Source organism: Notolepis coatsorum (genome assembly GCF_963971535.1).
Source record: "Notolepis coatsorum genome assembly, chromosome: 7".
Taxonomy (NCBI): Eukaryota; Metazoa; Chordata; class Actinopteri; order Aulopiformes; family Paralepididae; genus Notolepis; species Notolepis coatsorum.
In genome coordinates, this window is record NC_140171.1 from 143,249,663 (window position 1) to 143,266,609 (window position 16,947).

At 45.2% G+C, this 16,947-nt stretch overlaps 1 protein-coding gene across 1 annotated transcript in view; it reads right to left on the reverse strand.

Annotated features, from left to right (window-relative positions):
- Positions 1–16,947, reverse strand: part of man2b1 (mannosidase, alpha, class 2B, member 1) — a 121,140-nt gene that overhangs the window by 58,052 nt on the left and 46,141 nt on the right. Inside the window, exons 9-10 of the mRNA XM_084318130.1 lie at positions 15,738–15,816; positions 13,711–13,820 (exon numbers count right to left, since the gene is read on the reverse strand). Coding sequence (XP_084174256.1) covers positions 13,711–13,820; positions 15,738–15,816 — 189 coding nt within the window. The remainder of the gene's footprint in view (positions 1–13,710; positions 13,821–15,737; positions 15,817–16,947) is intronic.

Here is a 16,947-nt window from a genome sequence, read left to right on the forward strand (position 1 = left end):
GGCCAATACCCCCTAATCATTCAAATTCAAAAGCGAGCCATAACATTTTACACACACCTCCAATCAAGTGACCCCCACTCCTACCACTACAAAGCCCTTCAGAGCCTAGAGATGAACCCAGATAAGAGTCCCCTCTGCCAGCTAGTCAGAAATCTCTGCCCACAAACGCTTCAGGACAGATACCAAGAAATCTGGCCCAACCAAATAATCTCAAAACAAAAAGAAAACTATATAGAATATTGGAACAAATCAACCAAATCTCAAAGTAAATTAGAATTCTATTTGACCCTAAACAGAGAGTACATGGTGGCAGAATACCTGACTACTGTGAATGAGATAAAATTAAGAAAAACATTGACATGGTACAGACTGTGTGGACACAGTCTAGCCATAGAAACAGGCCGTCGCAGGCAAAACTGGCTACCCAGAGAGGCCAGGCTGTGTTCACTTTGCCATCAGGGGGACATTGAGACAGAACCTCACTTCCTGCTATACTGTGAGAAATACAAGGACCTAAGAGAAGTCTTCTTTGATAAAATAAACTAAATTGATGCAGTTTATCCATCTCCCTGATCACCAAAAGCTACTATACATGTGTGGGGAGAAAAGTCAGTGTACAGCATTAGCTGCAAAATATGTAGACGGTTGTCACAAAATAAGAGAACAAGCCCTGTAAATGTATCCGAGTGGCCACACTTGAAAAATTACTACCCGATCGAGTGACTATTTTGTAAATTAATATGTTTCTTGTTGATTGTCCTTACTGTTATTACTAATATTATGATACTGTATTGCTTAATATATATGTTATTGTTTGTATGTTGAACCTGCTTTGGCAATAAGTATGTTAATATTTCATGCCAATAAAGCCTATTTGAATTTGAGAGAGTTACTGACCAACACCTGAGAGAGAGAGAGTTACTGACCAACACCTGAGAGAGAGAGAGAGAGAGAGTTACTGACCAACACCTGAGAGAGAGAGAGAGTTACTGACCAACACCTGAGAGAGAGAGAGTTACTGACCAACACCCGAGAGAGAGAGAGAGAGAGAGAGAGTGTGTTACTGACCAACACCTGAGAGAGAGAGAGAGAGAGAGAGAGAGAGAGAGTTACTGACCAACACCTGAGAGAGAGAGAGAGTTACTGACCAACACCTGAGAGAGAGAGTTACTGACCAACACCTGAGAGAGAGAGAGAGAGAGAGAGAGAGTTACTGACCAACACGTGAGAGAGAGAGAGAGAGAGAGAGTTACTGACCAACACCTGAGAGAGAGAGAGAGAGTTACTGACCAACACCTGAGAGAGAGAGAGAGAGAGCGAGAGAGAGAGCGAGAGAGAGAGCGAGAGAGTTACTGACCAACACCTGAGAGAGAGAGAGAGAGACCGTTTGGCTAAACACAACGTTGCTACGAGAGCTAACGGGACCGTTTGGTTCAACACAACATTGCTACGAGAGCTAACGGGACCGTTTGGTTCAACATAACGTTGCTACGAGAGCTAACGGGACCGTTTGGTTCAACATAACGTAGCTACGAGAGCTAACGGGACCGTTTGGTTCAACATAACATAGCTACGAGAGCTAACGGGACCGTTTGGTTCAACATAACATAGCTACGAGAGCTAACGGGACCGTTTGGTTCAACACAACATAGCTAGCAGGCCCGTTAGCTCCCAGAACATTAGCAACAATAAATCAGCCAGCCAGCTACCGACACTGAGAGAGAGAGCGAGAGAGAGAGAGAGAGAGAGTTACTGACCAACACCTGAGAGAGAGAGAGAGAGAGACCGTTTGGCTAAACACAACGTTGCTACGAGAGCTAACGGGACCGTTTGGTTCAACACAACATTGCTACGAGAGCTAACGGGACCGTTTGGTTCAACATAACGTTGCTACGAGAGCTAACGGGACCGTTTGGTTCAACATAACGTAGCTACGAGAGCTAACGGGACCGTTTGGTTCAACATAACATAGCTACGAGAGCTAACGGGACCGTTTGGTTCAACACAACATAGCTAGCAGGCCCGTTAGCTCCCAGAACATTAGCAACAATAAATCAGCCAGCCAGCTACCGACACTGACCCACAGAACGTTAGCTAACGACAGCTAGCCAGCCAGCTAAACCCTAAATAATATTTTGTACAAAAGGCTAATAACAACAGTCTCTGTCAGTTAAGTTTGTGTTACCTGGTGTGTTGCCATGGAGGACCAAAACAGGCAGAGCTGCACAGAGCTGTGCAGCAGAGAAGTTGAGTACCCTCCTAGTTGCACAAGTAATAAAAGCAAGAAAAAACACAAGGAGGAGACTCTGTTGGCCCACCCAGAGGAGCTGTATGCTGACTATACGGTCTATAATGAGAAGAAGGTGATGAATGACCTCATCTTCCACACAGAACATGTTAACTCCTGGAAACAGGTGATCTGTAACCACTATGACCATGTTGTGAAAGAAGGCATTGGACGAGGAGGACGGCACACTATATGCCATGATGAGACCCTGGACACTGATAACCCAGTTCTAACAATCTCTTACCATGTTAAAGGGACTGTATTAGTACAGGGAAATGAAGTAAACCTCAACATATTTCAAGAGCTTTTCCCAAAAATAAAAACAGAAGTGGAGAGAGTAGAGCCCAATACCAATGCTGCGGACACACAGACAGAAGAGGACAAGGTGAACACAGACACAGAAATATCAGAGTCAAAACCAGCAACTAGCCCTTCTGACTGTGCCACTCCAACTCCCTCCAACCACACAGTGAATCCAGTGATGCCACTGCCAGTACAAAGAGCACCAGTCAGCCCATCCATCCACACTCCTTCAACACCCTCCAAACTGGTCCAGCAGCTGAGAAAAAGCGTATCTCTCCTGGAGCTGGAGTTTACTGAATTTAAAGAGAGGACTCTGGCCAGGCTGACTGAGCCCTGCACCATTCAGCAGCTGGGAGAGGAGCTCCGTCATCTGAAGAAGAACGGGGAGGAGACCACTTCAGAGCTGAGGGAGACCCAGAGGAGGGTCAGGGAGCTCACAGAAACCATGCGGGAGCTAGAGCAGGAAAACTACACCCTACAGGCCCAGATGAAAGCCATGAAGGAAGATACAAACAGCCGGGAGGAGTCTCTACGCAGAGAGATCGAGGAAGTAAAGCTACAACGACAAGAAGAAAGAATACATACATTCCCCCCCGATCAAAAGGGGTCCTCTGCTCCAACACCCACCACCCCCCCCCCCCCCCTACTGCCAAACCAGAATATACCGCCCCCCCCCCCGACCCCACTAACCCCTCCCAGCCCGACACCCACTGACATGCCTTCGGACTCAGACCCCCTTCCAGCAGCCCAACCTCCACCCGAGCCACGGCCCCAGTCCACCAGACCAGCCCAGCCCGAAGCCCAGGTAGTCCTCCTCATGGACTCCAATGGCAAATACCTGGACACAGCACGCCTCTTCCCGGGCCTCAAGGTGACAGCCAAGCGCTGTCGGAACACAGGCCACGCCATGGAGCTGCTCAGACAGGACACTCTAGGGAGCCCCCAGTACATGGTGGTGCACACGGGCACAAATGACCTCCACTATCTATAGCGTGGAACTGCTGAAGCAATGACCAGGGTGGCTGAGAAGGCCTCCAGGGAGTTCCCACACACCAGAGTAATCATCTCCACCCTCCTCCCCAGGATGGACACCCCTCCACACATCATTCATGAAATCAACATGGAGACCTCAAGAAACTGTGCTGCCCTCAAAAATGTCCACCTGGCCCACCACACAAACATCGGCAGATGGGACTTTCATGATGGGCTACACCTAAACAACGCGGGAGTGAGGACATTTGCAAAAACATTAAAGGATGCTGCCCTCGGACGCAACCCCAACAGACCCAGTAACACACCGGCCTCTCCGAGAAAGCACAGGCCCATGAGATACCCACGAGGAGTCACCCCACAAACCTATGCCCCACCCAGTGAGAGGAGACATCCCCCCAGCCGACCCCTCAACCGCCCCCAGCCCACACTTCCAACCCACCCAGTGAGAGGAGACGTCCCCCCAGCCGACACCCTCACCGTAGGAGATGACCTATGCATCCGCCCTGACCAGGCCCCCCCCCCCACCCACATCAGAGCTGAATGAGATCAAACAAATGTTATACACGCTATGCAGTAAACTTCTCACTACAAGCTAGCAGTCGACCAAAAAAGAAAAAGAAAAAGCAGGCCAACTGCCTGCTGTTGCCTTTGTTGTAGTTACATTTATTCTGTGATGTTTGTTCATTGATTGAATACCTTTATACCCTATAACCTTTGAACACCTTTATATATATTTCTCATTGATTGAATACCCTTATAACCTTTATACCTTTATATATTTTTTGTACAAAATGCAATCATTTGCCATCAGTTGCTGGAACATACAGGGTCTTTGCTCTTCAACATTCGGCCTTAAGAGTAGAGACTCATATTTTTTACAGGCTATAACAAACAATGACCTCTTAATCCTAACTGAGACATGGTGCAGAGAAGATGTAGACACACACTGCCCTCCTCACTATAGAGAGGTCATTTTGCCATCAAATAAAACAAAACATATTAGTCAGGGCAGAGACTCAGGGGGATTGATAATTTGGTACAAATCACAACTCCACCAGTCAATACAGATTCTAAAAACCGGGAACAATCATATTTGGTTAAAACTAAATAAAGAAGTAATCCCTTCTCAAAGAGACCCATTTATCTGTGGAATATACGTACCACCCACTGGGTCTCCATATTACTCAGACGACATCTTCTCCAACCTTGAGTCAGAAATATGTCTTTATCAAAGTCAAGGTCATGTGCTTGTTTGCGGTGACTTCAATGCCCGAACGGGAACCCACCCTGATTTCACCAGTACACATGGAGACAATTTCATATCTGACCACACCATATGCAACCATGTAAACCAGTCCCCTAGAAAAAACCATGACACTTCCATAAACAAAAATGGGAAGGATTTATTACAGCTGTGTAGACTGTAGAGGACTGAGTCTCTACCTTGTCAATGGGCGTGTGAGAGGGGACTCACAAGGAAGGTACACTTACTGCTCACCCCTTGGCAGCAGCACAGTATGACATGATAACAGATCTGGATCCAGTATCCTTCAGTTCATTCAGTCAAACCTCTGACCCCACTCTCCGACCACAGTCGGATCACTGCATACATGAAAAGAACTGAGTCTCTCAAAAATCACCCTACACAGCCCAGTAAACTACACAACATCCCCAAATACTACAGATGGTCCCAGAACAGCATGCAGGACTACCAGAGAGCCATCGCCAGTGATGAGACACAATCACTGTTAGATACATTCCTAGCCATGCCATACTCTAACAGTGTTGAAGGAGTAAACCTAGCTGTAGAACACATAAATTATATATTTGAAAGAACTGCAACAAAGTCCAAATTAAAATAATCAGGTAACAAACAGAGAAAAACTAAAAAGGACCACTGGTTTGACAAAGAATGTAAAGCTCTTAGAACACAGCTAAGAAGAATATCAAACCAGAAACACATAAACCCACAAAATGACACCTTACGCCTCCAATACTGTGAATCATTGAAACACTACAAAAAGACCATCAGAATTAAAAGGAACAATCACGTAAATAAACAATTGTGCAAAATATAGGACTCTCTAAGCTCTAACTCCTTCTGGGACCACTGGAACTCATTGAATAAAGATAAGCCGGAAGAAATGGCTATCCAAGATGGGGATGTTTGGACAAACCACTTCACATCACTCTTTACAACTGTACCCCTGAATACAAAAACGGAAAGCAGCCAGATATGTGAAATTACAAAAATGGGAAAATATCATAAAGGATAATCAAAACCCTCTAGACTTCCCAATCACAGAACAAGAGCTGAAATCAAAACTCCAGTGCCTTAAAGCTAGAAAGGCCTGTGGTACAGATGGCATATTAAATGAAATGATTAAACACAGCTCTGAAAAATTCCAATTGGCTATTTAAAAATTATTCAATTTGACACAAAATTTCTGCTATTTTCCTGATGTCTGGAATGAAGGACTCATAACCCCAATTTTCAAGAGTGGAGATAAACATGACCCAAAAAACTATAGGGGTATCTGTGTGACGAGTAATTTGGGCAAACTTCTATGTAGTATCATCAACACCAGACTCATAGAATTCCTTACAGAACACAGCGTTCTAAGTAAAAGCCAAATCGGATTCTTACCAAATTATCGTACCTCTGACCATATATACACTCTTAAAACCCTAATTGACATTCACGTAAAACAGAACAAAAACAAAATATATTCCTGCTTTGTCGATTTTGAAAAAGCTTTTGATTCAATTTGGCACAAAGGTCTTTTCTTCAAAATTCTAGAAAGTGGTGTTGGAGGAAATACATATGACTTGATCAAATCCATGTACACAAAAAACAGATGTGCTGTTAGAATTGGCAATAAAAGAACAAATTTCTTCACCCAGGGTCGCGGAGTCCGCCAGGGGTGCAATTTAAGCCCAACATTGTTTAATATATATATAAATGAATTAGCAAAGTTATTAGAACTTTCTACTGCACCCGGTCTGACTCTGCACGATACCAATGTAAAATTACTGATGTACGCAGATGATCTGGTTCTGCGGTCAGCCACTAAAGAGGGTCTACAACAGAACCTAGACATCCTCCACCAGTTCTGCCAGACATGGTCTCTGAACGTAAACATGAAGAAGACTAAAGTCATGATCTTTCAAAGGAGACACGAGTCTCAGAGTTCACATAATACATTTAAATTAGGCACACACATATTAGAAAACACAAAAAGCTACCCATATTTGGGATTGAAAATAAATCATAATGGAAACTTCAATATGGCTGTGAATGAATTGAAGGAGAAGGGAAGAAGGGCTTTTTATGCCATCAAAAGGAAAATTCCAATTGACATCCCAATTAGGACCTGGCTCAAAATTCTAAATTCCGTAATAAATCCAATAATATTATATGGCAGTGAAGTGTGGGGTCCATTAACTAACCAAGAAAAACACCCATTAGAAGTACTGCATGCAGAATTGTGCAAAAACCTACTTAAGGTCCACAGACACACTGCCAATAATGCATGCAAGGCAGAACTTGGCCAATACCCCCTAATCATTCAAATTCAAAAGCGAGCCATAACATTTTACACACACCTCCAATCAAGTGACCCCCACTCCTACCACTACAAAGCCCTTCAGAGCCTAGAGATGAACCCAGATAAGAGTCCCCTCTGCCAGCTAGTCAGAAATCTCTGCCCACAAACGCTTCAGGACAGATACCAAGAAATCTGGCCCAACCAAATAATCTCAAAACAAAAAGAAAACTATATAGAATATTGGAACAAATCAACCAAATCTCAAAGTAAATTAGAATTCTATTTGACCCTAAACAGAGAGTACATGGTGGCAGAATACCTGACTACTGTGAATGAGATAAAATTAAGAAAAACATTGACATGGTACAGACTGTGTGGACACAGTCTAGCCATAGAAACAGGCCGTCGCAGGCAAAACTGGCTACCCAGAGAGGCCAGGCTGTGTTCACTTTGCCATCAGGGGGACATTGAGACAGAACCTCACTTCCTGCTATACTGTGAGAAATACAAGGACCTAAGAGAAGTCTTCTTTGATAAAATAAACTAAATTGATGCAGTTTATCCATCTCCCTGATCACCAAAAGCTACTATACATGTGTGGGGAGAAAAGTCAGTGTACAGCATTAGCTGCAAAATATGTAGACGGTTGTCACAAAATAAGAGAACAAGCCCTGTAAATGTATCCGAGTGGCCACACTTGAAAAATTACTACCCGATCGAGTGACTATTTTGTAAATTAATATGTTTCTTGTTGATTGTCCTTACTGTTATTACTAATATTATGATACTGTATTGCTTAATATATATGTTATTGTTTGTATGTTGAACCTGCTTTGGCAATAAGTATGTTAATATTTCATGCCAATAAAGCCTATTTGAATTTGAGAGAGTTACTGACCAACACCTGAGAGAGAGAGAGAGAGAGAGAGAGAGAGAGAGAGAGAGAGAGAGAGAGAGAGAGAGAGAGAGAGTTACTGACCAACACCTGAGAGAGAGAGAGAGAGAGTTAGTTAAGAGAACAAGCCCTGTATGTATCTGAGTGGCCACACTTGAAAAATGACTACCCGATCGAGTGACTATTTTGTAAATTAATATGTTTCTTGTTGATTGTCCTTACTGTTATTACTAATATTATGATATTTTATTGCTTAATATATATGTTATTGTTTGTATGTTGAACTTGCTTTGGCAATAAGTATGTTAATATTTCATGCCAATAAAGCCTATTTGAATTGAATTGAATTGAGAGAGAGAGAGAGTTACTGACCAACACCTGAGAGAGAGAGAGAGAGAGTTACTGACCAACACCTGAGAGAGAGAGAGAGAGAGAGAGAGAGTTACTGACCAACACCTGAGAGAGAGAGAGAGTTACTGACCAACACCTGAGAGAGAGAGAGAGAGAGTTACTGACCAACATCTGAGAGAGAGAGTTACTGACCAACACCTGAGAGAGAGAGAGAGAGAGAGAGAGAGAGAGAGAGTTACTGACCAACACCTGAGAGAGAGAGTTACTGACCAACACCTGAGAGAGAGAGAGTTACTGACCAACACCTGAGATAGAGAGATAGAGAGAGAGAGAGAGTTACTGACCAACACCTGAGAGAGAGAGAGAGAGAGTTACTGACCAACACCTGAGAGAGAGAGAGTGTTACTGACCAACACCTGAGAGAGAGAGAGAGAGTGTTACTGACCAACACCTGAGAGAGAGAGAGTGTGTTACTGACCAACACCTGAGAGAGAGAGAGAGTGTGTTACTGACCAACACCTGAGAGAGAGAGAGAGAGAGGGGGAGAGAGAGAAAGAGAGAGAGAGAGAGAGAGAGAGAGTGTTACTGACCAAGACCTGAGAGAGATACTTTTGACTTTTGATGTTCTTTATTAAAACATGTCAACTAAAAACAGTCAGTAGAGACACAAAAAAATCTCACGGCATCTTCATAAAAACAACACACCCACACACTCACCCGCACACCCACACACCCACAAACACCCCAACAAACCCCAAAAACTTCCTTCAGCACATAAAAACCACTTGACCTTCAAATGCATATGTTCAGCCCCTCCTCCCCCACAGTACACATTGCATTCCCCAATCCCCAAGCATTCACGAATGCATCAACATTATGTCTCAGTGAGAAATACATGAACTCTAATCTAAGGCGTGCAGAAATCATACCCCTCAGCATAGGCACCGATTCCGTAGGACCAACGCCCTTGATCATATTCCTACGGGTCAGCCAAATGGCTAACTTAGCCTGCCCGTAAACAAAGTTCAGTAAAACGCTCACAACCTTGTTACGTAATGAATATGTTTGGCCAAGGATGAAACTCTCCACACAGAACATCACCCCCAGCTTCACACACAACCCTTTTAGGAACCACAACACCCTATTAATCTTTTGACACTTTAGGAAAACATGGGTTACAGTCTCAGATACTCCGCAAAAGGGGCACCCATCACCCACCCCTGGATCCACCCGAGCCAGGAACAGATTCGTTGCCAACACCCCATGCGCTATCCTCCACTGTAGGTCCCCTGACCTCTTAGGCAGTGGCTGTTTGTAAAAAACCCTCCACCTAAAGCTAGCAGTGCTGCCATCACCCAGCACACCCTGCCACTGATGCTGCCTGACGTCCTGCAGGGACCTGATGTTTCTGACCTTCATGCAGGTTATGTACAGAGCCTTGCCACAGGCTAATCTGCCCCAAGCTGGGGGTGGAAAAGGACAGTAACCCTCCCCCCTCCTGCCAGACCCCATTCTCTGCCGATACCTGCAATGCAGGGAACTCCAGCACCTGCCCTCCCTGTGGCATCACTGTGCGGTCTCTGACATAGTCCGGCAGAACCCCCAGCACTTCCCTGATAAACCCTTCCAGCAGTCTCAGAGATGTTATTCCAGTCTGAAGCGAAAGCTCCTGAGGGGTCTTCCACTCCCCTCTCTCTGGCGACAGTAAATGTGAAAGTTTTCTGATGCCCCCTCTCATGAGCCGCTGTCTCAAGGTGACAGAACGCACCGCCTCTAGGGGGAACAAAGTGTTATAGAAAAGAGGCTCCTCCCATACCCACGGTCCTTGTGCCTCATCCTCCACCCGAGTCTCTCAGCAGCCGCCAAGCCCTCAGCACCGACAGGTAGAAATCAGAGACCCCCACAGTGTTCAACTCCTCCAGTTCCATCAGGAACAACTGCAGGTCCAGCCCTAAACCACCAGCCTTCCGCAGCAGTGCACACACTGGTCCCCTCCAGCATATTCCTGTACTGTATTGCAGCTTCTGTGCTGCCTGGAGCCTGAAAGCATTCATCCTGCTCTCTAGGTCGATAAGGCCTTGTCCTCCTTCCTGAACCGGCAAATAAAGGACTGCGGCCCTCAGCCAGTGATGTCCGGACCAGAAAAAAATCCACCAGCTTCCTCTGGATGTCTGCCAGGAAGCCTCTGGGGGGGTTAAGAACAGCCAGCCGATGCCACAGGGATGAAGCCACCAGGTTATTCACTATGAGCACCCTCCCTCTATAGGATATCTGCGGTAGCAGCCACTTCCACCTTGACAACCTAGCCACCATTGACTGTGCTACTCTCTCCCAATTTTTACTGACCTACCCCGCTGATCCCAGATATACCCCTAAAAGCTTGAGCCCATTCACACCCCACTGTAGCCCCCCCGGTAACTGTGGTAATGTCAGGCCCCTCCATGCCCCACACTGCAGTGCCTCACTCTTACCCCAGTTCACCCTCGCTGAAGCTGCTCTCACATACACCTCGAGGGTATTCTCTATGGCTCTTACATCCTCCCCATCCCTGACAAAGATGGTCAAGTCATCCGCGTAGGCAGACAGACATATTGGCCTGTCGATCCCCAACTCAGGTGAACCCACACCCTTCAACCTCAACAAACACAGAAAAGGCTCAATGGCCAAAGTGTAGAGCTGACCTGACAGTGGGCAGCCCTGGCGGATCCCCCTCCCCACCTGGACTGGCCTGCTCAGGCCCCCACCCACTTTTATCAGACAGGAGGCCCCATTGTATAACATTTTTACAATTGACATAAAACTCTCCCCAAACCCAAACCCGGCAAGAACATTATACAGATACCCATGGTCCACCCTGTCAAACGCCTTCTCTTGATCAATAGAGATGACTCCAAAGCTCATATTGTGTTGCCTTGACAGGTCCAACATGTCCCTTATTAAAAACAAATTGTCTGTCATTGAACGCCCAGGCACACCATATGACTGGTCCTGGTGCACCACAGACTCAAGGTGCATGTTAAGCCTGTTGGCCAGGCACTTTGCAACCAACTTGTAATCCGCTGAAAGAATCGCTACAGGTCTCCAGTTCTTGAGCTCACTGAGGTCCCCCTTCTTCGGCAGTAGAGCCAGAACTGCCCGCTGGCAGCTCAATGGCAGCTCCCCCACCTCAATGCATTCGCGCAAGACACGAAAAAGATCCTGTCCAATAGTGTCCCAGAATCCTTTGTAAAAGTCCACAGGCAGACCATCTACCCCTGGGGCACGACCAGGAGTCATCTGGGAGACTGCCTTCGACAGCTCCCCAAACGTTAAAGGAGTGTCCAGTTCAGTCCTCTGTTCCTGAGAGAGACGAGGGAGATCCCTCAGTAATGTGTCCGTAGACACAGGGTCACATTGTTCAGCACCATACAACACAGAATAAAACCGCACAGCCTCTGCCCGCATCTCCCCGATCACAGACGTGACGTGTCCATTGGGTAGACGCAGACAGTGCATTTGTTTTTCCTCACATTTTTTCCTTTCCAGGCCAAAGAAAAAATAACTAGAAGCATCCATCTCTCTCAGCATGGTGAACCTAGCCCTCACAAGCGCACCCCTTGCTCTGTCCTGGAGGAAAACCCCCAAGTCCCTGCGTAGCTCTGACAGATTCTCCCGTAGCCCCCCACTGTCACCCCTCACTAGCTCAACCTCCACTTGCCGTATGCTCTGCTCCAGAGCCTCCAGGGCCCTCCTGTACTCAGCTGAGGAGAAAGCAGAGAGAGAGAGAGTGTTACTGACCAACACCTGAGAGAGAGAGAGAGAGTGTTACTGACCAACTGACCAACACCTGAGAGAGAGAGAGAGAGAGAGAGAGTGTTACTGACCAACACCTGAGAGAGAGAGAGAGAGTGTTACTGACCAACACCTGAGAGAGAGAGAGAGAGAGAGAGTTACTGACCAACACCTGAGAGAGAGAGAGTTACTGACCAACACCTGAGAGAGAGAGAGAGAGAGAGAGAGAGAATGAATGAATGAATGAAAACTTTATTTAACAGATTGCAGAATGGGTACAATACAGTACGGCTCAATACACACAATTGTTAAGGGGATGCAGACCTGAAAAAGACGTTTGTCTTGTTTCCATCAGGGTCCCCCATTTTCAATTCATATAGACATTTATGACATACACAACATACAACATGCATGACATTTATGGCATAGGGACATATAGGTATTTAGTACCGATACATTTGTGACATAAACGGTATTCAAATATCCAGTACTGTTACCCCTAGATCCTGACGGAGTATATACATATGATGGGGAGGGGACTGTACTTTAGGAGGGGGGGGGGGGGGGGGGGGGGTGAGAGAGAAATATCCATACGGCGGGGAGGGAATATATTACATGCAGTGGGGAGGGGACTGTCTATTAGGAGGTGGTGGGGGTTTTGGGCATTTACGGTGGCCAGTTTCGAATTGCAGCCTCCCGTAGGTGCTCTTTAAGAGCAGTTTTGAATGTGAGAGAGAGAGAGTTACTGACCAACACCTGAGAGAGAGAAAGAGAGAGAGAGAGAGAGAGTTACTGACAAACACAAGAGAGAGAGAGAGAGACAGAAAGAGACAACAGAGCCTTCAAATCTTAGCATGTGAAGTGAATAAGCACAATTGACCTATCCCAAGCTCCAAGAGAGAGAGAGAGAGAGAGATAATGATAATCAATTAGGGACATTGTGCTCGTACGCACAAATCTTTAAATGTGTGCATCATTTTCTAAGCAGAAAATGGGATGAAAATAAACAAAGCAAACTTTGTCATGAGAACGTGCCGACAGTTCCATCTAGCACGGTCATCTAACACTGCCATCTATCTAATACTGCCATCTATCTAATACTGCCATCTATCCAACACTGCCATCCAACACTGCCATCTACCATCCAACACTGCCATCCACCATCTACCACCTACCATCTAACACTGCCATCTACCATCCAACACTGCCATCTAACACTACCACCTACCATCTAACACTGCCATCTACCATCCAACACTGCCATCTAACACTACCACCTAACACTGCCATCTCCCATCCAACACTGCCATCCAACACTGCCATCTAACACTGCCATCTAACACTGCCATCTACCATCCAACACTGCCATCTACCCCTACCATCTACCACCTACCATCTAACACTGCCAGTTACATCTATATTTAAAGACAACAAATATGAAAGCATAACAAGTTGGCTATTTATTTCCATCATGGTATAGTAATATATATATATATATATATATATATATATATATATATATATATATATATATATACACACATAAATATAGACTACATTACCTGACAGTGCTGCCAGCCAGTGGCCAGTCTCCTGGCGTAGTCATTGGCCACGTGTTGCTTCTCTGTCCCGGACACTGCATCGTGATGCTGAGCCACGGCCATGGCCTTCTCTGCCAATCAAAGCACACGATACAACCGTCAATCACTCCAATCAGAGCACACCATACAACCGTCAATCACTCCAATCAGAGCACACCATACAACCGTCAATCACTCCAATCCCATTCATTCTAATCTAAATCAGGGGTTGCATCATAGGGTTTGTATTCCTGCAAGTAAAAAGATATGACTAACTACTGATCCAGGATCACTGGGCGCGTCACGCAGTCAAATATGCTTATGCATGGCTTCATATGTAAACTCTTCCCAGATCAGCACTCCTATCCATCTGTATTTTATGAATTCATGCTCAGAGTTTTACCCTAATGTATGTAAGCAGCATGATTTTGAAAGGGACGCCGCACTGGTTCCATCAGGCTTGTATAGGGAGGTTTGATTGAAAACTTTATTAACAGATTGTGGAATGGGTACATTACATTTTCCTATTGCTAGGTTTTAGTGAGTTTTTCCCTTACCTTCGCGTGGGGTATGTCTGGGAGTGTTGCATTTATTCTAAACTTTTTGGACGTTATTCTTTCTTGTTTTGTTCTTGACTTATTGTGATGTTTCTTCTTGACTTGTTTAAAGAAGACGTGTCTGGCCCATGGGGACATTAACACGTGTTGTCGGGCCTTACAAATACATTTGATTTGATTACAGTACAGCTCAATACACACAATTGTTAAGGGGATGCAGACTAGAGAAAGACTTTCGTCTCGTTTACATCAGGGTCCCCCATTTTCAATTCATCATAACATATATGACATACAGATATAAAAATCTAATCTAATCAAATCATAACATTTATGACATACAGAAGTTACATTTGTGACATACAAGATATGCAAATATACAGTACTGTTAAACAGAGATCCTAACTGGAAATATATACATACGAGGGGGAGGGAACTGTACATTAGGAGGGGGTGGGATCGGACATTTACAGGGGCCAGTTTCGAATTGCAGCCTCCCGTAGGTGCTCTTTGAGAGCGGTTTTGAAGGAGGGTAGGGATTCACATTATTTTATTTTATTTTATGTGGCATAATTGCAAAACGTGTTTAGTCCCTTATTTGAGCCGAATCTGGGTTGCACATGATTTGTGGAACTCCCTCTGGTGTTGTGGTCGTGATATTCACTGACCTTTGGGAAGTATCTCGACATGTACATGGGTACCTGTGTAGTGTAGTGGTTACGTCATTGTGGTTTCCCACGCGGTCCACCTCACTTGAAATCATCATGTATTTCCAATGGACACATTTCTAAATTGTCTTGTTTAAAACAAATAAAGCATGAACATTGGCATGGTGTACCTTTCTGTGTGTATTCATCCACAATCTATAGCTCAACATCAAACAATTCGCAATTAATCGTAAAAGTAGCAAAATAACAATGTTTACGTTTTCGTTCACTGAGGAACTACACTTCACTTTGGCGCTGCTATTAGGAGACGGCACTGAGCGACAGTGTAGTAAGTGTAGTTCTTTTTTAAGGACAAATTAAACAACCATATAACTCATTTTATTTCAACCAAAAATCCTTAAACAATAATGTTAGTGATAGAAGGGAACTCATTTTGTGCAAAAATGGAAAGCTTGCCAATGTTCATGAGGCAGAATTATTACAATAGCAGATAATACATTTTCCCCAATGATAAATCCCTGTACGGGAGGACCGTGCGGGAAACTAAAGTGACGTCAGACTACACCTCCCTATTGAGGCTGCGGTCATCCTGCTCTCTGCGGTCATCTGCACCGTCTAGTTTGCAAGGCAACGTGCACTTCTGGTGTGCTGCCGTGTATAGTACCGTATGTTCCATCACTTAACATGGTAGCAGACTAGCTGCATTTGCTGCTCGCTCTCTCTGTATCGTTTGGGAGGTTATTCTAGAAATATTTAATCTTAATATTTCTGGAAAGTCAACACTTACTCATGGTCTCACTGTCTCCCTTTCCAAAGGGGCCTTCCCTCGACATCGATCCACCAAGCACCTCCAGCTGATTGCATGTCTAAATGAAACGGACACAAAATAACACCTCTTCATCTTCTATACCTCTTCCCTTCATTCTCCGACAGTTACACAGCTGCTGGTGAAATTGATAAAAACCTGTAATATTGTAAGTGTTTACAGACCAGCCTAGCTAGAGGCTGTCAAGGACAGACTTGACATGGTCATAGTAGGCAGGCCTAAGGAGTTGATAAGCCACCTTCCAACCCTTGTGAGAGGAATACCAGTTTGGGGCCTTTGCCAGAGGGAAGCTGGGGACAGACATGTGTGGAGGTCAGGACCACACCTGTAGAGGCTAGCAAGCTGGTCCAGAGGCTAGGGAGCTGGGAGGCTAGCAAGCTGGTCCAGAGGCTAGCAAGCTGGTCCAGAGGCTAGGGAGCTGGGAGGCTAGCAAGCTGGTCCAGAGGCTAGCAAGCTGGTCCAGAGGCTAGGGAGCTGGGAGGCTAGCAAGCTGGTCCAGAGGCTAGGGAGCTGGGAGGCTAGCAAGCTGGTCCAGAGGCTAGCAAGCTGGTCCAGAGGCTAGGGAGCTGGGAGGCTAGCAAGCTGGTCCAGAGGCTAGCAAGCTGGTCCAGAGGCTAGGGAGCTGGGAGGCTAGCAAGCTGGTCCAGAGGCTAGCAAGCTGGGAGGCTAGCAAGCTGGTCCAGAGGCTAGCAAGCTGGTCCAGAGGCTAGCAAGCTGGTCCAGAGGCTAGGAAGCTGGGAGGCTAGCAAGCTAATCCAGAGGCTAGGAAGCTGGTCCAGAGGCTAGGGAGCTGGGAGGCTAGCAAGCTGGTCCAGAGGCTAGAATGAATGAATGATTTTATTTCGAATGTTTACAAATAAACAAACTAATAATTTTTCAAAAAATTTTACAAATGAAAAGGATAGGTTTGAAGCCGAAGGCTTATAGAGCAACCTACCCCTAATTCAAAAAACAAATTCAAAAAAGTTAAAGTTTTCAAAATATAACAAAAAAATAAAAACAACAATCAAAAACCGATCCAGAAAAGAACAAAAAAAGTTTAAGTTTGCAAGATAAAAAACAAACAATCAACAATCAACGTTCCTGAAAAGAACATAAGCCAACATAGGAAAATCAAAAATTCATCTGCAATACCAGAGTTTCATGGTAGAGAAAAACAGATTGTAGGTTA